The sequence below is a fragment of the Ranitomeya imitator genome, chromosome 4 (assembly GCF_032444005.1).
Source record: "Ranitomeya imitator isolate aRanImi1 chromosome 4, aRanImi1.pri, whole genome shotgun sequence".
Classification (NCBI taxonomy): domain Eukaryota; kingdom Metazoa; phylum Chordata; class Amphibia; order Anura; family Dendrobatidae; genus Ranitomeya; species Ranitomeya imitator.
The window spans coordinates 244,550,268-244,577,483 of NC_091285.1; the positions used below are offsets into that span (position 1 = coordinate 244,550,268).

At 44.4% G+C, this 27,216-nt stretch overlaps 1 protein-coding gene across 6 annotated transcripts in view; it reads right to left on the bottom strand.

Moving 5' to 3' along the window:
* Positions 1-27,216, bottom strand: part of CFAP54 (cilia and flagella associated protein 54) — a 752,512-nt gene that overhangs the window by 351,163 nt on the left and 374,133 nt on the right. For 5 of the 6 annotated variants that reach the window (XM_069764454.1, XM_069764457.1, XM_069764455.1 and 2 more), the window contains one exon: positions 22,369-22,599. The exons of the other annotated variant lie outside the window; for it this stretch is intronic. In XM_069764454.1, the coding sequence (XP_069620555.1) occupies positions 22,369-22,599 (231 nt within the window). The remainder of the gene's footprint in view (positions 1-22,368; positions 22,600-27,216) is intronic. 6 annotated transcript variants of the gene reach the window in all.

Genomic DNA, 27,216 nt, shown 5'->3' on the forward strand with positions numbered 1-27,216 from the left:
TCCTGCTTTTTCTAGAACTATTAGCGGTATCCTTATCTGCTTTATAACCCACCAGGTCCTTTATCTTATATCTCGGATCCGTAATCTATCCTGACCTGGTTAATCTATCACCCATAACAGCTGTCAAAGGTAGCGACCCCTATCTTCAGCCCTGTTATGTATAAGCCCAATGGTCTACTATGATAGCCAGCAATCCTGCTTCCAAAGCAATAAGCTGAACCGCAACTCACTGTTCTGTCCTGATGCTGATGCACACTGTCCTGAAAAAGTAGATCACTATGAACAACGCAGTTCCAACCACAAGCGCTATATACTCCTCATACATCTGGATCTGAGTCCTCGCTAGACTCTGAATATGCAAGGTCTATTCCTGAATCCACTCTGGGTTCAATAAGATAATATTCGTCCGTGACATTATTTTCCCACCTTGGCATATACCATCTAGAGTCTAATATATCTACCCAGCTTCTGATCAATCCTTGAGGATGAGTTACTATATGACAAGAGTATTCTCTGCGCCTAAACTGGTGAACTGAACATAGACACTTTTCACACAGCATGTGGTGCACTCATGGGAAGTATTTGTCTGATTTTTCAATTACATCCATACACACATTACTTAGTACTTTCTCGCTCCTCACATTTTATCAAAATGATCTAGTGTCAATGGACAAAAACATAAATCATATCTATTTATGGAATCTCTTACTTGGTTCACTATATCCTCTAATTCATTTCCTATCTGAGTACGGGATTGCATACAAAAATGAGCATTCATGTTCACATAGATTGTCTTCACGTGATCTTTCCCACTTCACTACAAACTCCCCCCTGGGACCTTCCTGTAAGTTTTTTCAAGTAGCAACTAACTGGAGAGTTTTATCTTACTCACTGCTTTTAATGAGAAGGCTATTTAGATACTGAGCACACATCATGTAGTCTCCATACATCATATCATGAGCGCTGCTCCGTACCCCACAACATAGATTCAGCAATATATCAGAAAGAAACACAGTATAATCAGAACAGTTCAGCACAGCTCTATCAGTACTACTTATCAATTAACAACTGACAAGGCACCAATAAACTCAACTAATATAATTAACTAACCAAAAGCAGAATAAGAGTGATAAAAAGGAAAGAAATATAGAACAATCATAGTACAAGTATAGCAGAGCATAGCAGAGCAGAATCAAGACACTTCTATTACAATATTTACAGTATTAACAAATATTGACATCGTTACAGACAGACAGACAACCCTTGTTATAGATACAGACAAAACAAATGATGGAAAATCATTGTACTTCATAATGAAACAAAAACAATTGTTAACAGCACTTAAACAGCAAACAAAACAGACAAAGACAAGCAAGAGACAACAAAACAAATAACTGATACTTTTTTTTACCTGAGGGCTTTCCCGTTAGAAATCCCCAAAGACTGACTCTAGAAAGCCTCCTTTCCCGGAGAGAAAACTGTGTGAGTAACAAATCTACTCACTTACCAGGGTTCTGGTTTTCTGTTCAGGATGGAGGCAGTCAATTGTTCAGTCTAAGATGAATGTCGAAGGAGAAATTATATCCCGCTGAAGGCCTCCAAGTTGTTAGAGAAGGGATTTCCAACCTACTCAGGTGTTTTGTCTTTAGGTACCTACGCAATGAAGCAATAATCAGAGAGACACACGCTCGTTGTCTGTCCAAATAGTCTCTGGTCTTTATTTTTAGGGCTGGGCTTATAAAAGCCCAAGATCAAAAGGAAATGTAGAGTTACATAATAAATTGGCACAGATGAATGTATTATACAATAAGTTGTCAAAAACATCCAGGGATACAAGATGGATGAGGTGAAAGAATGCGGGGAGTTCTTGTGCATGTCTGGGGTTTTATGGAATGCTGGTTGAACCTAAGCATTTTTGGGTGTTTTCGGACAAATACAGATGTCCTTGACATTTTCTTGGAATCATTGACCACTGTTATGTATGATATCCGGGAAATGAGACTCAGATGATAATCTTGTGCAATACTTTGTTTTTCTGCTATTTTTCTGATATTTAACAATATGAAGATTAACCATTTCTTTAACAGAAGTAGGCCTGTTTAGCAGAGGTGAGAGCAGATTTAAAAGCGAGTGTTGCCTGTTTGAATGCAGTGAAGTCATTTTGCAAGTGTGTTTTCTTCCAACGCCGCTCTGCAACCCTGGACACTTGCCGGAGCTTTTTAGTGGTGTTATTGTGCCAAGGTTGTCTATTGATACGTCGCACTCTGCCATGGACGAGAGGGGCAACCATGTTAGTAGCTGATGTGAGAGTGGCATTGTAGAAAGCAGCGGCACTGTCTGTGTCGTGGAGTGAGGATATGGATGCTAGTGGCAGGATAGTCAGAGAGTGTGTGGGTGTCTAGGTGTGCAAGGTTTCTGCTTGGGTGCCCATGTTGCTGGACACGGGTGACCGGTGAGGAGGACAGGGATGAGAAGGTGAGCAGAAGGTGGTCGGATAGAGAGGGGAGATGGTGAAGTTAGATAGAGAACAGAGACGGGTGAAGATGAGGTCTAGTGTATGTCTGTGTGGGTGGCTGCAGAGGACCACTGAGTAAGTCCAAAGGATGAAGTAAGGGACAGAAGTTTGGAGGTTGTTGACTGAAGGGTATCAATGGGGATGTTGAAGTCACCCATGATGATGGTGGGAATGTCAGCAGAGAGAAAGTGAAGAAGCCAGGTGGAGAATTGGTCAATAAAAGCAGTGGCCATGCGTGGAGGTCCGTATATGACGGCCACTTGGAGGTTGGAGGGAGAGTAGATGCGAACAGAGTGGACTTCAAAAGAGGGGAGGATAAGGGAAGGAAGAGGTGGGATTGTGTTAAAGGTGCAGTTTGAAGAAAGGAGAAGACCCACTCTTCCACCATGTATGTTGCCGGGGCGAGGGGTGTGGGTGAAGTGGAGGCCTCCGTAACCCAGCGCAGCAGGGGAGGTGGTGTCAGAGGGTGTTAGCCATGCTTCTGTGAGGCCGAGGAAGGCAAGATTGAGAGAGAGAAAAAGGTTGTGAATCACATGAAGCTAATTGCAGATTGAGGGGCATTCCAGAGTGCTCCAGAGAGGGGGAGCAGGGGGGTGGGCGTCAGGTGCACGGGATTTATGTTGGAAAGATTGCAGTAGTTCACATTAGATAGGGAGCTATAGGAGGGGGTAGTAATGGGAGGTATGAGCTGTGGGGGTCCAGGGTTGGGAGATATGTCTCCAGCAGAGAGGAGAAGCAGAGAAAGGGAGAGCAGGTGGGAGAAAGAAAGTGGCCAGCTTGTTTTATGTTTTACTAGATGGTAGCCCGATTCTAACGCATCGGGTATTCTAGAATATGAATGCGTAGTGTGTAACAGCCCACATAGTGTATAGCACAGCTCACGTAGTACATAGCACAGCCACGTAGTATATTGCACAGCCCACGTAGTATATTGCACAGCCCACGTAGTATATTGCACAGCCCCCGCAGTACATTGCAAAACCCACGCAGTACATTGCACAGCCCACGTAGTACATTGCACAGCCCACGTAGTACATTGCACAGCCCACATAGTACATTGCACAGCCCACGTAATATACTGCACAGCCATGTAGTATATTGCACAGTCCACGTAGTATATTGCACAGCCCACGTAGTATATTGCACAGGCCACGTAGTATATTGCCCAGCCCATGTAGTACATTGCCCAGCCCACGTAGAACATTGCCCAGCCCACACAGTACATTGCGCAGCCCACACAGTACATTGTGCAGCCCACACAGTACATTGCGCAGCCCACGCAGTACATTGCGCAGCCCACGCAGTACATTGCGCAGCCCACGTAGTACATTGCGCAGCCCATGTAGTACAATGTGCAGCCCACGTAGTACATTGCGCAGCCCACGTAGTACATTGCGCAGTCCACGTAGTATATTGCCCAGTCCACGTAGTACATTGCGCAGCCCACGTAGTACATTGCGCAGCCCACGTAGTACATTGCGCAGCCCACGTAGTACATTGCCCAGCCCACAGAGTATATTGCGCAGCCCACGGAGTATATTGCGCGGCCCACGGAGAACATTGCTCAGCTCACGTAGTATATTGCACAGCCACGTAGTATATTGCACAGTCCATGTAGTATATTGCACAGCCCACGTAGTATATAGCAATATGGGCATCATATCCCTGTTAAAAAAAGAATTAAAATAAAAAATAGTTATATACTCACCTTCCGTTGGCCCCTGGATCCAGGAAGCAGTTACCGACGCTCCTCGTGTGCTCCGGTCTCAAGAGTGCATTGTGGTCTCGCGAGATGATGACGTAGCGGTCTCGCGAGACCACTAGGTCATCATCTCGCGAGATCGCAATGCATGGCGCGGTCACCGGAGCGTCGCGAGGAGGGGCCGAAGGACGGTGAGTATATAACGATTTTTTAATTTTTTTTATTATTTTTAACATTAGATCTTTTTACTATTGATGCCGCATACGCAGCATCAATAGTAAAAAGTTGGTCACACAGCGTTAATAGCAGCGGTTACGGAGTCAGTTACCCGCGGCATAACGCGGTCTGTTACCGCCGGCATTAACCCTGTGTGAGCGGTGAGTGGAGTATGCGGGCGCCGGACACTGACTGCGGGGAGGAAGGAGCGGCCATTTTCTTCCGGACTGTGCCCGTCGCTGATTGGTCGGTGTCTGTTTTGCCGCGACCAATCAGCTACATGGATTTTCATGACAGAGGCCGCGACCAATGAATATCCGTGACAGACAGAAGGACGGAAGTGACCCTAAAGGTACCTTCACACATAACGATATCGTTAACGATATCGTTGCTTTTTGTGACGTAGCAACGATATCGTTAAGGAAATCGTTCTGTGTGACAGCGACCAACGATCAGGCCCCTGCTGGGAGATCGTTGGTCGCTGAGGAAAGTCCAGAACTTTATTTCGTCGCTGGACTTCCCGCTGACATCGCTGGATCGGCGTGTGTGACACTGATCTAGCGATGTCTTCACTGGTAACCAGGGTAAACACCGGGTAACTAAGCGCAGGGCCGCGCTTAGTAACCCGATGTTTACCCTGGTTACCAGCGTAAAAGTTAAAAAAACAAACACTACATACTTACCTACCGCTGTCAGTCCCCGGCGCTCAGCTTCTCTGCACTCATCCTGCTCTGGCTGTGAGCGTCGGTCAGCCGGAAAGCAGAGCGGTGACATCACCGCTCTGCTTTCCGGCCGCTGTGCTCACAGCCAGAGCAGGAGGAGTGCAGAGAAGCTGAGCGTCGGGGACAGACAGCGGTAGGTAAGTATGTAGTGTTTGTTTTTTAACTTTTACGCTGGTAACCAGGGTAAACATCGGGTTACTAAGCGCGGCCCTGCGCTTAGTAACCCGATGTTTACCCTGGTTACCAGAGGACTCCGGGATCGTTGGTCACTGGAGAGCTGTCTGTGTGACAGCTCTCCAGCGACGCTGCAGCGATCGACATCGTTTTCGGTATCGCTGCAGCGTCGCTGAGTGTGAAGGTACCTTTAGACAATTATATAGTAGATTAAGACAGATTTGAGGTTGAGGAGCAGGTCAGCAGAGGCGGACAGGTGGGGAGGTAAGAGGGAAAGGGAGATGATTATTAGGTTAGAGAGTGCTAGGGTTTGTGATAGCGAAGGAGAGTGAGGATTAGTGGAGCAAACACTCCACTAATATACACAAAATACACATTTTCTACCAAATAATGATACACCTACTGTGCTTTTAAATTTATCTTGAGAATATAGAAAATAGACCAGCTGACTGCCTGAATCTCAGTTTCCAGGCTCTCTGTAACATATGGGTAGCATCAATATTGTACAAATTCTCCATATCATAATTTTGATAAAGTTAATGAGTTATTTTCACAACAGCGTACTCATTTCTTGGGCGTATGCAGTTACAACGCTGGCTTTGACGCTCTGAAAACACTTATGTTATTGAAATGATTGCAATTTATCAAGGATACGTGTTGTCAAGTCATCATAAGATGAATTATGAGTGTGATATCTTGTCATCCACATAATGTATTATGGTCTTCATAGAGAATGTATCTATCTAATGTATCCACTGGATGACACATGTGGGGGTAATAATAATGTGCAAATATTTGATGTACAAACAGTATCAATAATGCTTGTTACATCTCTGGCATCTACGGCATTAATGTTATATCCTCATTTCCATTCGAAGCTAAAAGCCCTGCTTGTCACTGTGCCAGGGTCTTCTTAATTTCATACACATGATTAAAAGATTTACATATAAATGAACATTATCAGTTTGATCTCTGCCCCAGAGTATTCATTAAAATTAAATCTCATTAAATAACAAGAATTGTAAACTTAAGTTCAGATTTATTTTCCAGTTTTTGTGGTGAGCACTAAATTCGGGAAACAAAAAAATTACTTTATATAATTTCTTTACACGGACTGAGTAATTTTCACTGGCCAATGTCATATAAGATATAACAAATACTGAATAACCGGAGGCTTAAATTCAAACAGAAAGAAATCCGCAAAGAATTAATTATTAAAATGTGCAAACTTGTCCACTCAAGAGCCATTACTGACACTCAGAACATGGCACAGTGAGGGGCGTACAAGTAGTAAGGTAGAATTTATTTGCAATGGAAGCCGGGTTATTATCAAGGAAATTCTCTGCTGTTCGTAGAATGCTAAAGTGGCACTGATAACATGTTTCATGCACATTAAAATATAGAGAATTGACTTTAAAGTGCTGTACTGTGGTAAAGAGAAAGAGGCTACCATACCAACTTTCCCCTGAACATAATCAGTGTTGTGAGAGCCTGAGGCCATGTTCACACAACAGTATTTTGCACAGCATGTCACATCAGTATTTGTAAGCCAAAACCAAGAGCGGAACAATCAGAGGAAAAGTATAATAGAAACATATGCACCACTTCTGTATTTATCACCCACTCCTGGTTGTGGATTACACGTCCTGATGTGAAATACTGACCAAATACTGAACGTGTGAACGTGGCCTTAGAGAGAAACCTCTATTAGGCCTGAGCAAGTCCCAGGGCCAGACAGGGACAAAAAAAGCAGCCCTGCCACACAAACCCCACCAGCCCACATACTAAAACACTCCGCACCCCACATACTAAAACACTCCGCACCCCCGATCAGTGAATTTTGCTTTACTTTGTCGTGCCCCTCACTCTCCTAAAAGGAGATATTTGAAGAGTCACGTGTGAATGGCGCCCCAGTGCGTATGATCGACCACAGCTGCATTTACATGGTGCTCTACAGAGCTCTGATTTTCATGATCATTGAGGTCCCAGCAGTATTATGAGCCCTACATAGTGCTCAATACAGAATAATGAGCCCTATATATTGGTCTATACAAGAGCCCTACATAATGCTCCAAACAGTAAATTGAGCCCCATACATAATAACAGCCATATAATGCTCTATACAGTATATTATTGGCCCCATATATTGCTTCAGTATATAATGGGCTCCATATATTGTTCCAAACAGAATGGACCCCATATAATGCTCCATATATAATTGGCCCCACATAATGGGCCCCATATGATGCTCCATATATAATGGGCCTCATATGATGCTCCATATATAATGGGCCCCATATGACGCTCCGTATATAATGGGCCCTATATGATACTCCATATATATATGGGCCCTATATGATGCTCCAGTATATAATGGGAGCCATATATTGCCCAAACAATAAAAAAAAATGAAATCTTCACCTCTCCTCGCTGGCCGCTGCTCTGCTACAGACTCCTCAGTGTCGCCATCTTCCGGCTCTCTGCACTGTGACTGCTCTCGGTCAGAGGGTGCACACTAGTGACATCATTGCGCCCACTGACCTGAAACGTCAGTCAGAAGACACGGAAGAAGCTGTAGTGGAGGAGCGGGGAGAGGTGAGGATCGCAAGTGCCAGGGCCCTGAGCGAGCAAGCAACATTTTCACTTCACGTTCTGTTAGGTATCCGAAAAGTTGCCACACGGGCTAATAAAGAGTCTGTCGCTTTTTGAACAACTTATGGGAGTGCTATCTATATATATATATATATATGTACATATATATATATATATATATATATATATATATACATACATATATATACATATATATATATATATATATATATATATATATATATAATTGTCTAAGGGTCACTTCCGTCTGTCTGTCTGTCCTTCTGTCACGGTTATTCATTCGCTGATTGGTCTCGGCAGCTGCCTGTCATGGCTGCCGCGACCAATCAGCGACGGCCACACTCCGATTAGTCCCTCCCCTACTCCCCTGCACTCACTGCCCGGCGCCCGCTCCATAATCCCCTCCACTCACCACTCACACAGGGTTAATGACAGCGGTAACGGCCCACGGTGTAACGCACTCCGTTACCGCTGCTTTTAACCCTGTGTGTCCCCAACTATTTACTATTGATGCTGCCTATGCAGCATCAATAGTAAAAATGTCATATTAAAAATAATAAAAAAAACAAAAAACCTGCTATACTCACCATCCGCCGCCTTTCCCGTTCCTCACCACGCTCCCGGGACCGCTCCATTGCAAGCAGCAGCTTCCGGTCCCAGGGCTGGTGTGCGACAAGGATCTGCCGTGACGTCACGGTCATGTGACCGCGACGTCATCATAGGTCCTGCTCACACCAGCCCTGGGATCGGAAGCTGCCGCTTGCAATGGAGCGGTCCCGGGAGCGTGGCGAGGAGTGGGAAATGCAGCGGATGGTGAGTATAGCAGGACTTCAACGGGCCTTCGGAAGGTGAGTATATGTTTTTTTTTTTTTTTTAAGTCTCTATACTACGTGGCTCTGTGCTGGGCAATATACTACGTGACTGGGCAATATACTATGTGGCTGGGCAATATACTACGTGACTGGGCAATATATTATATGGCTGGACAATATACTCCGTCGCTGGGCAATATACGTGGCTCTGCTATATACTATGTGGCTGGGCAATATACTACGTGACTGGGCAATATACTACGTGGCTGGGCAATATACTATGTGGCTGGGCAATATACTACATGGCTGGGCAATATACTACGTGGCTGGGCAATATACTACGTGACTGGGCAATATACTACGTGGCTGGGCAATATACTACGTGGCTGGGCAATATACTACGTGGCTGGGCAATATACTATGTGGACATGCATATTCTAGAATACCCGATGAGTTAGAATCGGACCACCATCTAGTATAGATATATATATATATATATATATATACAGTACAGACCAAAAGTTTGGACACACCTTCTCATTTAAAGATATTTCTGTATTTTCATGACTATGAACATTGTACATTCACACTGAAGGCATCAAAACTATGGATTAACACATGTGGAATTGTATACTTAACAAAAAAAGTGTGAAACAACTGAAATTATGTCTTGTATTCTAGGTTCTTCAAAGTAGCCAGCTTTTGCTTTGATGACTGCTTTGCACACTCTTGGCATTCTCTTGATGAGCTTCAAGAGTTAGTCACCGGGAACGGTCTTCCAACAATCTTGAAGGAGTTCCCAGAGATGCTTAGCTCTTGTTGGCACTTATGTCTTCACTCTGCGGACCAGCTCACCCCAAACCATCTCAATAGGGTTCAGGTCTAGTGACTGTGGAGGCCAGGTCATCTGGCGCAGCACCCCATCACTCTCCTTGGTCAAATAGCCCTTATACAGCCTGAAGGTATGTTTGGGGTCATTCATCATGTTGAAAAATAAATGATGGTCCAATTAAATGCAAACCGGATGGAATAGCATGCCGCTGTAAGATGCTGTGGTAGCCATGCTGGTTCAGTATGCCTTCAATTTTGAATAAATCCCCAACAGTGTCACCAGCAAAGCACCCCCACACCATCACACCTTCTCCTCCATGCTTCATGGTGGAAACCAGGCATGTAGAGTCCATCTGTTCACCTTTTCTGCGTCACACAAAGACATGGTGGTTGGAACCAAAGATCTCAAATTTGAACTCATCAGACCAAAGCACAGATTTCCACTGGTCTAATGTCCTTTCCTTGTGTTCTTTAGCCCAAACAAGTCTCTTCTGCTTGTTGCCTGTCTTTAGCAGTGGTTTCCTAGCAACTTTTTTACCATGAAGGCCTGCTGAACAAAGTCTCCTCTTAACAGTTGTTGTAGAGATGTGTCTGCTGCTAGATCTCTGTGTGGCATTGACCTGGTCTCTAATCTGAGCTGGTGTTAACATGCGATTTCTGAGTCTGGTGACTCGGATAAACTTATCCTCGAAGCAGAGGTGACTCTTGGTCTTCCTTTCCTGGGGCGGTCCTCATGTGAGCCAGTTTCTTTGTAGCGCTTGATGGTTTTTGCCACTGCACTCGGGGACACTTTCAAAGTTTTCCCCATTTTTCGGACTGACTGACCTTAATTTCTTAAAGTAATGATGGCCACTCGTTTTTCTTTCTTTAGCTGCTTTTTTCTTGCCATAATACAAATTCTAACAGTCTATTCAGTAGGACTATCAGCTGTTTATCCACCAGACTTCTGCACAACACAACTGATGGTCCCAACCCCATTTATAAGGCAAGAAATCCCACTTATTAAACCTGACAGGGCACACCTGTGAAGTGAAAACCATTCCCGGTGACTACCTCTTGAAGCTCATCAAGAGAATGCCAAGAGTGTGCAAAGCAGTCATCAAAGCAAAAGGTGGCTACTTTGAAGAACCTAGAATATTAGACATAATTTCAGTTGTTTCACACTTTTTTGTTAAGTATATAATTCCACATGTGTTAATTCATAGTTTTGATGCCTGCAGTGTGAATGTACAATTTTCATAGTCATGAAAATACAGAAAAATCTTTAAATGAGAAGGTGTGTCCAAACTTTTGGTCTGTACTGTATATATATATATATATATATATATATATATATATATATATATATATATATTTATATATATATATATATATATATATATATATGTATATATATATATACACTAGATGGTAGCCCGATTCTAACGCATCGGGTATTCTAGAATATGTATGTAGTTTATTCATGAAGATTTTAGAATAACACATTGAATACACAGGATTCGGCCGGCCGCGACCAATTAGCGAAAAGTGGTTCAAATCCGGCGCCAATTCGCGGCCGGACTGCGCCTGTCGCTCATTGTTCGCGGCCGGCCACGTAGTATATAGTACAGCCACGTAGTATATAACAACCCACGTAGTATATTGCACAGCCACGTAGTATATTGCACAGCCACGTAGTATATAGCACAGCCATGTAGTATATAGCACAGCCACGTAGTATATGGCACAGCCACGTAGTATATGGCACAGCCCATGTAGTGTATAGCACAGCCCACATAGTATATTGCACAGCCCATGTAGTATATAGCAATGTGGGCATCATATCCCTGTTAAAAAAAAGAATAAAAATAAAAAATAGTTATATACTCACCTTCCGTTGGCCCCCGGATCGAAGCGGTTACCGACGCTCCTCGTGCGCTCCGGTCTGAAGAGTGCATTACGGTCTCGCGAGATGATGACGTAGCGGTCTCGCGAGACCGCAATGCATGGAGCGGTCACCGGGGCATCGCGAGGAGCGGGAAAGGCCTGTTCCTGATCCGACGAACGGTGAGTATATAAAGATTTTTTATTTTTTTTATTATTTTTAACATTAGATCTTTTTACTATTGATGCTGCCTAGGCAGCATGAATAGTAAAAAGTTGGTCACACAGGGTTAATAGCAGCGTTAACCGAGTGCGTTACACCGTGGTCAACGCTGCCATTAACCCTGTGTGAGCGCTGACTCGAGGAGAGTACGGAGCGGGCACTGACTGCGGGGAGGAAGGAGCGGCCATGTTGCCGCCAGACTCTGCCTGTCGCTGATTGGTCGTGGCTGTTTTGCCACGACCAATCAACGACTTGGATTTCCATGACAGACAGAGGCCGCGACCAATTAATATCCGTGACAGACAGAAAGACGTAAGTGACCCTTAGACAATTATATAGTAGACTAGAAGGTGGCCCGATTCTAACGCATTGGGTATTCTAGAATATGTATTTATGTACAGTTAGGGCCAGAAATATTTGGACAGTGACACAAGTTTTGTTATTTTAGCTGTTTACAAAAACATGTTCAGAAATACAATTATATATATATAATAAGGGCTGAAAGTGCACTCTCCCAACTGCAATATGATAGTTTCCACATCCAAATCGGAGAAAGAGTTTAGGAATCATAGCTCTGTAATGCATAGCGTCCTCTTTTTCAAGGGACCAAAAGTAATTGGACAATGGACTCTAAGGGCTGCAATTAACTCTGAAGGCGTCTCCCTCGTTAACCTGTAATCAATGAAGTAGTTAAAAGGTCAGGGGTGGATTCCAGGTGTGTGGTTTTGCATTTGGAAGCTGTTGCTGTGAGCAGACAACATGCGGTCAAAGGAACTCTCAATTGAGGTGAAGCAGAACATCCTGAGGCTGAAAAAAATGAAAAAATCCATCAGAGAGATAGCAGACATGCTTGGAGTAGCAAAATCAACAGTTGGGTACATTCTGAGAAAAAAGGAATTGACTGGTGAGCTTGGGAACTCAAAAAGGCCTGGGCGTTCACGGATGACAACAGTGGTGGATGATCGCCGCATACTTAATTTGGTGAAGAAGAACCCGTTCTGTTATGTTTGCTAATGACAGGTGTTATGAAGGCAATCCAGAAACACAGTGTGCTTAGCGATCAGAGCGCACACAGTGATCTGACAAATACCCAAAAATACAAGAACGAGCTCTGAGACGTGGAAACTCTGTAGACTGCACACCTGATCCTATCCTAAACACAACTAAAAGCGGCTGTGGATTGCGCCTAACAACTACCTAGGCAACTCGGCACAGCCTAAGAAACTAGCTAGCCTGAAGATAGAAAAATAGGCCTGACTTGCCCCAGAGAAATTCCCCAAAGGAAAAGGCAGCCCCCCACATATAATGACTGTGAGTAAGATGAAAAGACAAAACGTAGGGATGAAATAGATTCAGCAAAGTGGGGCCCGATATTCTAGGACAGAGCGAGGACAGTAAAGCGAACTTTGCAGTCTACAAAAAACCCTAAAGCAAAACCACGCAAAGGGGGCAAAAAAAAACCCACCGTGCCGAACTAACGGCACGGCGGTACACCCTTTGCGTCTCAGAGCTTCCAGCAAAACAAAAGACAAGCTGGACAGAAAAAAAGCAACAAAAAAGCAAAAAGAACTTAGCTATACAGAGCAGCAGGTCACAGGAACAATCAGGAGAAGCTCAGATCCAACACTGAAACATTGACAAGGAGCAAGGATAGCAGCATCAGGCGGAGTTAAGTAATGAAGCAGTTAACGAGCTCACCAGAACACCTGAGGGAGGAAGCTCAGAAGCTGCAGTACCACTTGTGACCACAGGAGTGAATTCAGCCACAGAATTCACAACAGTACCCCCCCTTGAGGAGGGGTCACCGAACCCTCACCAGAGCCCCCAGGCCGACCAGGATGAGCCGCATGAAAGGCACGAACAAGATCGGAAGCATGAACATCAGAGGCAAAAACCCAGGAATTATCTTCCTGAGCATAACCCTTCCATTTAACCAGATACTGGAGTTTCCGTCTAGAAACACGAGAATCCAAAATCTTCTCCACAATATACTCCAATTCCCCCTCCACCAAAACCGGGGCAGGAGGCTCAACAGATGGAACCATAGGTGCCACGTATCTCCGCAACAACGACCTATGGAATACATTATGTATGGAAAAGGAGTCTGGGAGGGTCAAACGAAAAGACACAGGATTGAGAACCTCAGAAATCCTATACGTACCAATAAAACGAGGTTTAAATTTAGGAGAGGAAACCTTCATAGGAATATGACGAGAAGATAACCAAACCAGATCCCCAACACGAAGTCGGGGACCCACACGGCGTCTGCGATTAGCGAAAAGTTGAGCTTTCTCCTGGGACAAGATCAAATTGTCCACTACCTGAGTCCAGATCTGCTGCAACCTATCCACCACAGAATCCACACCAGGACAGTCCGAAGACTCAACCTGTCCTGAAGAGAAACGAGGATGGAACCCCGAATTGCAAAAAAAATGGAGAAACCAAGGTAGCCGAGCTGGCCCGATTATTAAGGGCGAACTCAGCCAACGGCAAAAAGGACACCCAATCATCCTGGTCTGCAGAAACAAAACATCTCAGATATGTTTCCAAGGTCTGATTGGTTCGTTCGGTCTGGCCATTAGTCTGAGGATGGAAAGCCGAGGAAAAGGATAGGTCAATGCCCATCCTACCACAAAAGGCTCGCCAAAACCTTGAAACAAACTGGGAACCTCTGTCAGAAACAATATTCTCAGGAATGCCATGCAACCGAACCACATGCTGAAAGAACAAAGGTACCAAATCAGAGGAGGAAGGCAATTTAGCCAAGGGCACCAGATGGACCATTTTAGAAAAGCGATCACAGACCACCCAAATGACTGACATCTTTTGAGAAACGGGAAGGTCAGAAATGAAATCCATCGAAATATGTGTCCAAGGCCTCTTTGGGACCGGCAAGGGCAAAAGCAACCCACTGGCACGAGAACAGCAGGGCTTAGCCCTAGCACAAATCCCACAGGACTGCACAAAAGTACGTACATCCCGTGACAGAGATGGCCACCAGAAGGATCTAGCCACTAACTCTCTGGTACCAAAGATTCCAGGATGACCAGCCAACACCGAACAATGAAGTTCAGAGATAAGTTTATTAGTCCACCTATCAGGGACGAACAGTTTCTCTGCTGGACAACGATCAGGTTTATTCGCCTGAAATTTTTGCAGCACCCGCCGCAAATCAGGGGAGATGGCAGACACAATGACTCCTTCCTTGAGGATACCCGCTGGCTCAGATAAACCCGGAGAGTCGGGCACAAAACTCCTAGACAGAGCATCCGCCTTCACATTTTTAGAGCCCGGAAGGTACGAAATCACAAAGTCGAAGCGGGCAAAAAATAACGACCAACGGGCCTGTCTAGGATTCAAGCGCTTGGCAGACTCGAGATAAGTCAAGTTCTTATGATCAGTCAATACCACCACGTGATGCTTAGCTCCTTCAAGCCAATGACGCCACTCCTCGAATGCCCACTTCATGGCCAGCAACTCTCGATTGCCCACATCATAATTACGCTCAGCGGGCGAAAACTTCCTGGAAAAGAAAGCACATGGTTTCATCACTGAGCAATCAGAACCTCTCTGTGACAAAACCGCCCCTGCTCCAATCTCAGAAGCATCAACCTCGACCTGGAACGGAAGAGAAACATCTGGCTGACACAACACAGGGGCAGAACAAAAACGACGCTTCAACTCCTGAAAAGCTTCCACAGCAGCAGAAGACCAATTAACCAAATCAGCACCCTTCTTGGTCAAATCGGTCAATGGTTTGGCAATGCTAGAAAAATTACAGATGAAGCGACGATAAAAATTAGCAAAGCCCAGGAACTTTTGCAGACTTTTCAGAGATGTCGGCTGAATCCAATCCTGGATGGCTTGGACCTTAACTGGATCCATCTCGATAGTAGAAGGGGTAAAGATGAACCCCAAAAATGAAACTTTCTGCACACCGAAGAGACACTTTGATCCCTTCACAAACAAAGAGTTAGCACGCAGGACCTGAAAAACCATTCTGACCTGCTTCACATGAGACTCCCAATCATCTGAGAAGATCAAAATGTCATCCAAGTAAACAATCAGGAATTTATCCAGATACTCACGGAAGATGTCATGCATAAAAGACTGAAACACAGATGGAGCATTGGCAAGTCCGAACGGCATCACTAGATACTCAAAATGACCCTCGGGCGTATTGAATGCAGTTTTCCATTCATCTCCTTGCCTGATTCTCACCAGATTATACGCACCACGAAGATCTATCTTAGTGAACCAACTAGCCCCCTTAATCCGAGCAAACAAGTCAGATAACAATGGCAAGGGATACTGAAATTTAACAGTGATCTTATTAAGAAGGCGGTAATCAATACACGGTCTCAGCGAACCATCCTTCTTGGCTACAAAGAAGAACCCTGCTCCCAGTGGTGATGACGATGGGCGAATATGTCCCTTCTCCATTGATTCCTTCACATAACTGCGCATAGCGGCGTGTTCGGGCACGGATAAATTAAATAATCGACCTTTAGGGAATTTACTACCAGGAATCAAATTGATAGCACAATCACAATCCCTATGCGGAGGTAGAGCATCGGACTTGGGCTCTTCAAATACATCCTGATAATCAGACAAGAACTCTGGGACCTCAGAAGGGGTGGATGACGAAATCGACAAAAATGGAACATCACCATGTACCCCCTGACAACCCCAGCTGGATACCGACATGGAATTCCAATCCAATACTGGATTATGGGTTTGTAGCCATGGCAACCCCAACACGACCACATCATGCAGATTATGCAACACCAGAAAGCGAATAACTTCCTGATGTGCAGGAGCCATGCACATGGTCAGCTGGGCCCAGTATTGAGATTTATTCTTGGCCAAAGGTGTAGCATCAATTCCTCTCAATGGAATAGGACACCGCAAAGGCTCCAAGAAAAACCCACAACGTTTAGCATAATCCAAATCCATCAGATTCAGGGCAGCGCCCGAATCCACAAACGCCATGACAGAAAACGACGACAAAGAGCATATCAAGGTAATGGACAGAAGGAATTTGGACTGTACAGTACCAATGACGGCAGACCTAGCGGACCGCTTAGTGCGATAAGGACAATCAGAAATAGCATGAGTGGAATCACCACAGTAGAAACACAGACCATTCAGACGTCTGTATTCCTGCCGTTCAACTCTAGTCATAGTCCTATCGCACTGCATAGGCTCAGGTTTAACCTCAGGCAGTACCGCCAAATGGTGCACAGATTTACGCTCGCGCAAGCGTCGACCGATCTGAATGGCCAAAGACAAAGACTCATTCAAACCAGCAGGCATAGGAAATCCCACCATGACATCCTTAAGAGCCTCAGAGAGACCCTTTCTGAACAAAGCTGCCAGCGCAGATTCATTCCACTGAGCACTGAGTGAGTACTGACCATTTCCTAAATTTCTGACAATATACTTCTATATCATCCTGACCCTGGCACAAAGCCAGCAAATTTTTCTCAGCCTGATCCACTGAATTAGGCTCATCGTACAGCAATCCGAGAGCCAGGAAAAACGCATCGACACTACTCAATGCAGGGTCTCCTGGCGCAAGAGAAAATGCCCAGTCTTGAGGGTCGCCGCGCAAAAAAGAAATAATAATCAAAACCTGTTGAATAGGATTACCAGAAGAATGAGGTTTCAAGGCCAGAAATAGCTTACAATTATTTTTGAAACTTAGAAACTTAGTTCTATCTCCAAAAAACAAATCAGGAATAGGAATTCTTGGTTCTAACATAGATTTCTGATCAATAGTATCTTGAATTTTTTGTACATTTATAACGAGATAATCCATTGAAGAGCACAGGCCCTGAATATCCATGTCCACACCTGTGTCCAGAATCACCCAAATGTCTAGGGGAAAAAAAAAAAAGTGAACACAGAGCAGAAAAAAAAAAAAAAATGATGTCAGAACTTTTTCTTTCCCTCTATTGAGAATCATTAGTTAGGCTCCTTGTACTGTTATGTTTGCTAATGACAGGTGTTATGAAGGCAATCCAGAAACACAGTGTGCTTAGCGATCAGAGCGCACACAGTGATCTGACAAATACCCAAAAATACAAGAACGAGCTCTGAGACGTGGAAACTCTGTAGACTGCACACCTGATCCTATCCTAAACACAACTAAAAGCGGCTGTGGATTGCGCCTAACAACTACCTAGGCAACTCGGCACAGCCTAAGAAACTAGCTAGCCTGAAGATAGAAAAATAGGCCTGACTTGCCCCAGAGAAATTCCCCAAAGGAAAAGGCAGCCCCCCACATATAATGACTGTGAGTAAGATGAAAAGACAAAACGTAGGGATGAAATAGATTCAGCAAAGTGGGGCCCGATATTCTAGGACAGAGCGAGGACAGTAAAGCGAACTTTGCAGTCTACAAAAAACCCTAAAGCAAAACCACGCAAAGGGGGCAAAAAAAAACCCACCGTGCCGAACTAACGGCACGGCGGTACACCCTTTGCGTCTCAGAGCTTCCAGCAAAACAAAAGACAAGCTGGACAGAAAAAAAGCAACAAAAAAGCAAAAAGCACTTAGCTATACAGAGCAGCAGGTCACAGGAACAATCAGGAGAAGCTCAGATCCAACACTGAAACATTGACAAGGAGCAAGGATAGCAGCATCAGGCGGAGTTAAGTAATGAAGCAGTTAACGAGCTCACCAGAACACCTGAGGGAGGAAGCTCAGAAGCTGCAGTACCACTTGTGACCACAGGAGTGAATTCAGCCACAGAATTCACAACACCGTTCACAACATCAACTGAAGTCCAGAACACTCTCAGTGAAGTAGGTGTATCTGTCTCTAAGTCAACAGTAAAGAGAAGACTCCATGACAGTAAATACAAAGGGTTCACATCTAGATGCAAACCATTCATCAATACCAAAAATAGACAGGCCAGAGTTAAATTTGCCGAAAAACACCTCAAGAAGCCAGCTCAGTTCTGGAAAAGTATTCTATGGACAGATGAGACAAAGATCAACCTGTACAAGAATGATGGGAAGAAAAAAGTTTGGAGAAGAAAGGGAACGGCACATGATCCAAGGCACACCACATCCTCTGTAAAACATGGTGGAGGCAACGTGATGGCATGGGCATGCATGGCTTTCAATGGCACTGGGTCACTTGTGTTTATTGATGACATAAGAGCAGACAAGAGTAGCCGGATGAATTCTGAAGTGTACCGGGATATACTTTCAGCCCAGATTCAGCCAAATGCTGCAAAGTTGATTGGACGGCGCTTCATAGTACAGATGGACAATGACCCCAAGCATACAGCCAAAGCTACCCAGGAGTTCATGAGTGCCAAAAAGTGGCACATTCTGCAATGGCCAAGTCAATCTCCAGATCTAAACCCAATTGAGCATGCATTTCACTTGCTCAAATCCAGACTTAAGACGGAAAGACCCACAAACAAGCAAGACCTGAAGGCTGCGGCTGTAAAAGCCTGGCAAAGCATTAAGAAGGAGGAAACCCAGCGTTTGGTGATGTCCATGGGTTCCAGACTTAAGGCAGTGATTGCCTCCAAAGGATTTGCAACAAAATATTGAAAATAAAAATATTTTGTTTGGGTTATGTTTATTTGTCCAATTACTTTTGACCTCCTAAAATGTGGAGTGTTTGTAAAAAAATGTGTACAATTCCTACATTTTCTATCAGATATTTTTGTTCAACCCTTCCAATTAAACGTTACAATCTGCACTTGAATTCTGTTGTAGAGGTTTCATTTCAAATCCAATGTGGTGGCATGCAGAGCCCAACTCGCGAAAATTGTGTCACTGTCCAAATATTTCTGGCCCTAACTGTATGTATATAGCAGCCACATAGTATATAGCATAGGCTACGTAGTATATAGGAGCCATGTGGTATATAGCAGACAAATACTACGTGGCCTGTGCTATATACTATGTGGCTGCTATATACATAAATATTGTAGAATACCCGATGCGTTAATACAGGCCATGCAATAAATAACAGTGGCCACGCAGTATATACAGTAACACAGTCACGTACTATATAACACAGCCCACGCAGTATATAGCAGCCACGCAGTATATAACACAGGCGACGTAGTATATAATACAGGCCACGCAGTATATAACACTGACCACGTAATATATAGCACAGCCCACGCAGTATATAGCAGCCACATAGTATATAACACTGCCAACACAGTATATAACAGTGGCCACGTAGTATATAGCATGCATTATAGAACATAGCCCACGTAGTATATAGCACATCCACATAGTATATAACACTGCCCACGTAGTATATACACGGGCCACATACTATATAACACTGCCTATGTAGTATATAGCAGCCACGCGGTATCTAACACAGCCCACGTAGTATACAGCAGTGTGGGCACCATATCCCTGTTAAAAAAATAATTAAAATAAAAAATAGTTGTATACTCACCCCTGGGATCCAGCGAAGCTCCGGCGATACGCGCACAGCTGCCATCTTCCATTCACAGGATGCATTGCGAAATTACCCAGATGACCTAGCGGTCTCGCGAGAACGGAAGATGGCGGCAGGTGCGTGCGGCTCGGCAGACTACGAAGGGTGAGAATAGCAGGTTTTTTGATTTTTTATTATTTTTAACATTACATTTTTTACTATTGATGCCGCATAGGCAGCATCAATAGTAAAAAGTTGGGGACACACAGGGTTAATAGCAGCGGTTATGGAGTGCGTTACCCGTGGGATAACGCGGTCCGTTACCGCCGGCATTAACCCTGTGTGAGCGGTGACTGGAGGGGAGTATGTGGGCGCCGGGCACTGACTGCGGGGAGTAAGGAGCGGCCATTTTCTTCCGGACTGTGCCCGTCGCTGATTGGTCATGGCTGTTTTGCCGCGACCTATCAGCGACTTGGATTTCCATGACAGACAGAGGCCGCGACCAATGAATATCCGTGACAGAAAGAAGGACAGACAAAAAGACGGAAGTGACCCTTAGACAATTATATAGTAGATTTTTTGGTGAGGAGGCAGAATAGGTTACAGTTTTGGAAAGAAATATAACGTTTATAAAGGTCTTTCTTATGAATAATTATGTGTTATTAACACTATATACCACCAATCTGTGGATATAAAAATTGTCTGTAAAAATTGTCTGTATTTATTATTGTTGACCTTTTTGTGTGCGAGGAATAATCTGACGTCCCCTAGACGGCATTTTGCTTTTTTATGGTTGTTTATTGTTTTGGTTTGATTAATAAAAATTGATGAATTTCTCTATATGGATTGGGATCTCTTCTTTGTCCCATACATGTAATGATGTGGGATATGTTGTCACATTTTGATGAAGTGCCCTAGATATTATTGGACATATGTTGATGTGCTTAGTAGCTTCAGGGTAAGCCCGGCCCGTGGTGTACTGGGTCCACACCCACCAGCATTACTGGTTGTCACTGCACCTTCGCAAACATAACCATCTATGAAAATATAATCATAAAACTCATGATGACTATTACCAATACGGATAAATAAGAAAACACTGATCATTAGTTTAATGTGCAGCCATATGTAAGGGTAATATATTATGGCTACTGGCCCTTCTTAAGGTACCGTCACACTCAGCGACACTGCAGCGATATAGACAACGAGCCGATCGCTGGAGCGTCACTGTTTAGGTCGCTGTAGAGACGTCAAACACAGCAACTCCAGAACGATGCAGGAGCGATCCAGTGACATAACGGCGACTCACTTATCGTTCTCGCTCCATGTAAAACATTGCTGGCATCGTTGCTTTTGATGTCAAACACGACGATACACGCCGACCTGACGACCAAATAAAGTTCTGGACTTCTAGCTCCGACCAGCGATGGCACAGCGGGATCCAGATTGCTGCTGCGTGTCAAACACAACGAGATCGCTATCCAGGACGCTGCAACGTCACGGATCGTTGTCGTTCTCATTGCAAAGTTGCTCAGTGTGACGGTACCTTTAGTCTTACTAGCCAAAGTGTTAACAGAATGTTGTTTTGTTTGGTTATTAGAAGGTTGAAAGAAGATCCGGTCTTATGGGTCCTGTGTATTCATTAGATGTGTGCTCCATTCGCCTCGTCTCCACCGCTCAGAGAAGCCATTGACAGGTCCCTTGGTGTATGGATACCAAAATCCTAAAATGTGTGTCCATTTCATTGTTTTACTCCCATCTTTTTGTGCTGTTTTTACTATTCGGGGCACAGACTGGTAGCGACGAGATGCTGCCCTTGCAGCTTATTGAGCTGACGGATCCACTTTCATGAATAAAAATTAAAAGCATAGAAATAAGGCAGAACTGCTAGGCTACAGTTCATAATACAGGGAAATGGGTCAATGGCCGCATACACATTTGTGAAATAAGCACGGCTAACGGCTTAGAGGCTGTGCAAAGAAGTACAGCAATCCTACAGAATAACGGATATCGTGATCTGTGCTTGTGCCCATTAACAGACAGCAACAACAAGGAAACAGTAAAGGTCACACAACGGCAATTTGTTCTTGCCGCATTAAAGGAACTAACAAGGCAACATAACATTTCAGTTGGTAAAGCTGAGAACAAGGGCCACCACGTCTCTTCATTACTACAGGATCTTACACCGCTCGTTTGTCTCTAGCTCAAGATGTGGGAGAATGCTAACGAGAGGCATTATTTGTGAGGCTGCCCATGTGTTCTCTTGGCGTTACCTGCTAATGCTTTGCTCACTCGCCAGTTCTTCACCGCTCAGCTGACTAAGCTTTTTCTTAAACAAGCTGAAGTGAGTTAGTGCCAGAAGTAGATTTATTTGAGCTCTCCACGGCATCTCTTCTCTGCTGGCCTGAGAAACTCTCTTACGTTTTATATATCTACCAACAACGGGTGTTAGCAGCACAAGCAAAGTTTTAAAAGCTTTTTTCTCACTCTCCTCTGGGGTAAGCCTGAAATAAAAAATAAATAAAAATACTGTACTAAATTTGTAACACAGAACCACAAGATATTAGTAAATCAAAACCATATAAGGCAGTTTATTTTCTATGAAAATGTACAGATTTATCACCAAAAAATAAAAAAGAAAAGAAATCTTCATATGCAAATAAGCACATAATAATTTGAAATATTTAAGTGACTAAAGAAACTTACCTGCAGCAAAATCTGAAATAATTTACACAAAGTAGAAAATACTCTAGTCTTTTAATAGGGAATTAAATAAATGGAATGTGTCAGCAGGTTTTTGATATGTAATCTGAGAGTTGCATGATTTAGGGGCAGAGACCCTGATTCCAGAGATGTGTCACTTGTTGGACTGCTTGGTACAGTTCTAATATAATCCCTCTTTTACCTGCTGAGCTGTGTATAACCCCACCCACAATTCTGATTGGCAGATTTCTGTGTACACTGTACACTGTCAGCAAGCTGCCAATCACTGGTTGGGGCGGGGTTACACAGATAAGCTGGACTGGCCTGCACATGAGACCTAGTCCGGCAGCGATAATCTCCTGCTGATGAAACACTTCACTTACTGAACTATAAGTACAGCACAAAGCCTAATAAATGTTACATCCCTGCAATCAGTCTCTGTGCCCCTACATTATGCTGTTCTCACATGAAATAGCAAAAACCTACTCATACATTCTCTATAATGAGGTGTATAAGAAAAAAATATAAGACTACTCAAAAACATGTTTCCTAAAATTTGTTCACATTATAATTGGGGTATATGCTCAATGGCATATATCAAAGAAGCACACAAGTCTTAAAAGGATTTAGCTCTATGTCCATCACTGACTTAGAATGTAAAATATGCACATACTATAATATGCATTTTTTGTGGGATCCCCTTGCATTGAAAAGTCTATATGTAGTTCACATACATCATACATAGGTCACCAGCCAAACATATGCCAAGTACATTTTTGTGAGATGAAGACCATGATCATGTCAGCATATACATCAGCAAGGGCTCCCGTTGCCTCCCAGAGCGGAGATATAACACATTCACTATATATAAGTAGATTTGGCTGCTGTAGCTAAACACCAAGCGGCTTCATACATTGTAAGTAATTAGGGTGTACTCACGCATCCATGTGACGTGTTGGTGTAGTGTCCTACTTTTTATTCGGACAGCACACAAACCCACTGCATATGTCCTATTCTTATCCTCAAAATCGGATCAGAGTAGACCACACTCTGGCTTTCTCTGATCTCATTCTCGTATCTGTGATTTTAGCAAATGTCTGAATAGATTCATTTTACCTAATGAGTTTGTGTTTGATCCAGAAAAAATTAAATTGTGCAGCACATGGACATTTCACATGGATGGGATATGTCAGACCAGGGCAACCGGCAGCCCGTGGGCCAAATCTGGCCTTCTGGCTGTCCCACACCCGCCGTCCATCGGCCGCTCGCTGTCACCGCTATCTGCATTTTCAGGATGCTGAGAGTGGTGAATACATTGGTGAAGGAGGGTCAGCTGGCCTCTTCTTCCACCAATCAGCAAGCTGGTCAGCAGTCGCGATGATGTCATTTCATCGTGTCAGCTGTGTACGGAGAAGAGTCAGTGCATCATAGAGAGCAGAGGCAGGGCACCGGAGGAACGGGAGCAAGGTATTTGTTTTTTTTCTCATGTGTATAAGATATTTTTATATATATAGGAGGCTTTGTGGGGCTCATACTGAATATATGGAGGTCATGTGAGGCTAACACTGTATATATGGAAGCTATATGGGGCTCACCCTGTATATATGGAAGTTATGTGGGGCTCACTGTATATATGGAGGCTATGTGGGGCTCACACTATATTTATGGAGGCTATGTGGTGCTCACACTGTATATATGGAGGCTATGTGGTGCTCACACTGTATATATGGAGGCTATGTGGAGCTCACACTGTACATATGGAGACTGTCGGGCTCACATTGTGTATTGGAGACTATGTGGAACTCACACTACATTAGGAAGCTATGTGGCGGGCTCATAATGTGTAAAGTGAGGCCACGTGGGGCACATGCAGAAATCAGATGCTATGTGGGGCACATGCTGTATATCATAGGCTATGAGGGGCACATTATTATTACTATTATTATTTATTATTATAACGCCATTTATTCCATGGCGCTTTACATGTGAGGAGGGGTATACATAATAAAAACAAGTACAATAATCTTAAACAATACAAGTCACAACTGGTACAGGAGGAGAGAGGACCCTGCCCGTGAGGGCTCACAATCTACAAGGGATGGGTGAAAATACAGTAGGCGAGGGTAGAGCTCGTCATGCAGCGGTTTGGTTGATCGGTGGTTACTGCAGGTTGCAGGCTTGTCGGAAGAGGTAGGTCTTCAGGTTCTTTTTGAAGGTTTCGATGGTAGGCGAGAGTCTGATATGTTGTGGTAGAGAGTTCCAGAGTAGGGGTGATGCGCAAGAGAAATCTTGTATACGATTGTGGGAAGAGGAGATAGGAGGGGAGTAGAGAAGGAGATCTTGTGAGGATCGCAGGTTGAGTGCAGGTAAGTACTGGGAGACGAGGTCACAGATGTATGGAGGAGACAGGTTGTGCATGGCTTTGTATGTCATGGTGAGGGTTTTGTACTGGAGTCTCTGGGCAATGAGGAGCCAGTGAAGGGATTGACAGAGGGGAGAGGCTTGGGATTAGCGGGGGGGGCAGGTGGATTAGTCGGGCAGCAGAGTTTGGAATACATTGGAGGGGTGCGAGAGTGTTCGAGGGGAGGCCACAGAGTAGGAGGTTGCAGTAGTCAAGGCGAGAGATGATGAGGGCATGGACTAGGGTTTTTGCAGATTCTTGGTTGAGGAATGTACGGATCCGTGAAATATTTTTGAGTTGAAGTCGGCAGAAAGTGGAAAGGGCTTAGATATGTAGTTTGAAGGAGAGATCAGTGTCAAGGATTACCCCGAGACAGCGAGCTTGTGGGACTGGGGAGAGTGGGCAGCCGTTTACTGTAATGGATAGGTTCGTTGGAGGGGTCGCGTGAGATGGGGGAAAGATGATGAATTCTGTTTTGTCCATGTTAAGTTTCAGAAATCTAGTGGCGAAGAAGGATGAAATAGTGGACATGCATTGAGAGATTCTGGTTAGTAAGGAGGTGATATCTGGTCCAGAGATGTAGATCTGTGTGTCATCAGCATAGAGGTGATACTGAAAGCTGTGAGATTCTAGGAGCTGTCCCAGGCCAAAGGTGTAAATGGAGAAGAGCAGGGGCCCTAGGACTGAACCTTGTGGGACTCCGACAGATAAGGGGCGAGGTGAGGAGGTGGTGTGTGAGTGGGAGACTCTGAATGTCCGGTCTGTTAGTTATGATAAAATCCAGGATAGGGCCAAGTCTGTGATGCCAAGGGATGAGAGGGTCTGTAGTAATAGGGAATGGTCCACTGTGTCAAAGGCAGAGGACAGGTCCAGGAGGAGGAGAACAGAGTAGTGTTGCTTGCTCTTGGCGATTAATAAGTCATTGGTGTTTTTAGTTAGGGCAGTTTCAGTGGAGTGGTGTGACCGGAAGCCAGATTGTAAGCTGTCGAAGAGGGAGCAAGAAGAGAGATGGGAGGACAGTTCAAGATAGACATGTTGTTCCAGTAGTTTGGAGGCATAGGGGAGAAGTGATATAGGGCAATAGCTAGATACAGAGGATGGGTCAAGAGAGGGCTTTTTGAGGATAGGTGTGATTGAGGCATGTTTAAAGCTTGAGGGAAAACACCAGTTGTTAGTGATAGCTTGAAGAGATGGGTTAGGGTTGGGATGAAGACTGTGGTGAGGTTTGGGATGAAGTGGGAATGGATCAGGTCAAGTGCACAGGTGGTGAGATGCGATCTCTAAAGTAGAGTGGAGAGTCGATCTTCTGTAATGGTGGAGAAGTTGGTTTTGGAGGTGGAGGGCTGGGAAGTTGGGAGGAAGGGCTATGGGGGATGTTGACCAAAACTGTCTCTGATGTTATCAAACTTATGCTTTAAAAATGAGGCAAAGTCTTCAGCCGAGATGAGTGGGGATGGAGGAGGTGCTGGGGGACTGAGGAGAGAATTGAAGGTGTTGAATAACTGTTTAGGGTTGTGAGACTGGGAGGATATGAAAGATGAGAAGTAGGTTTGTTTAGTTGTGGCGAGTGTGGCCTTGAAAGTAGTGAGGGACAGTTTGAATGCGATGAAGTGCTCGTTGAAGTGGGATCTTTTCCATCTCCGCTCAGCAGCCCTTGAAGCTAGCCTCAGTTCTTTGGTCAGGCTGGTGTGTCAGGGCTGTCTGTTGATTTTACAAGCTTTGGCATGTGTAAGAGGGGCAGCAGATTACAAAGCTACAGCTATTCTGGTGGTATATAGAGCGGCAGCGGCATCCGCATTGTGTAGGGAACTTATGTCTGTGAGAGGGAGGAGGGATTCAGAGAATGAGTGTAGATCAAGGTGTATATCAGAGGCTAAAACTGTATATAGAAGGCTATTTGAGGGGTCATATTGCATATAGGAGACTATGTGCGGAACTCATATGGTATATAGGGGAATATGCTATTTTTGAACTTTGGTTTACAAGAGGAGGAAGACCTGGGAGGACACAGACCTTT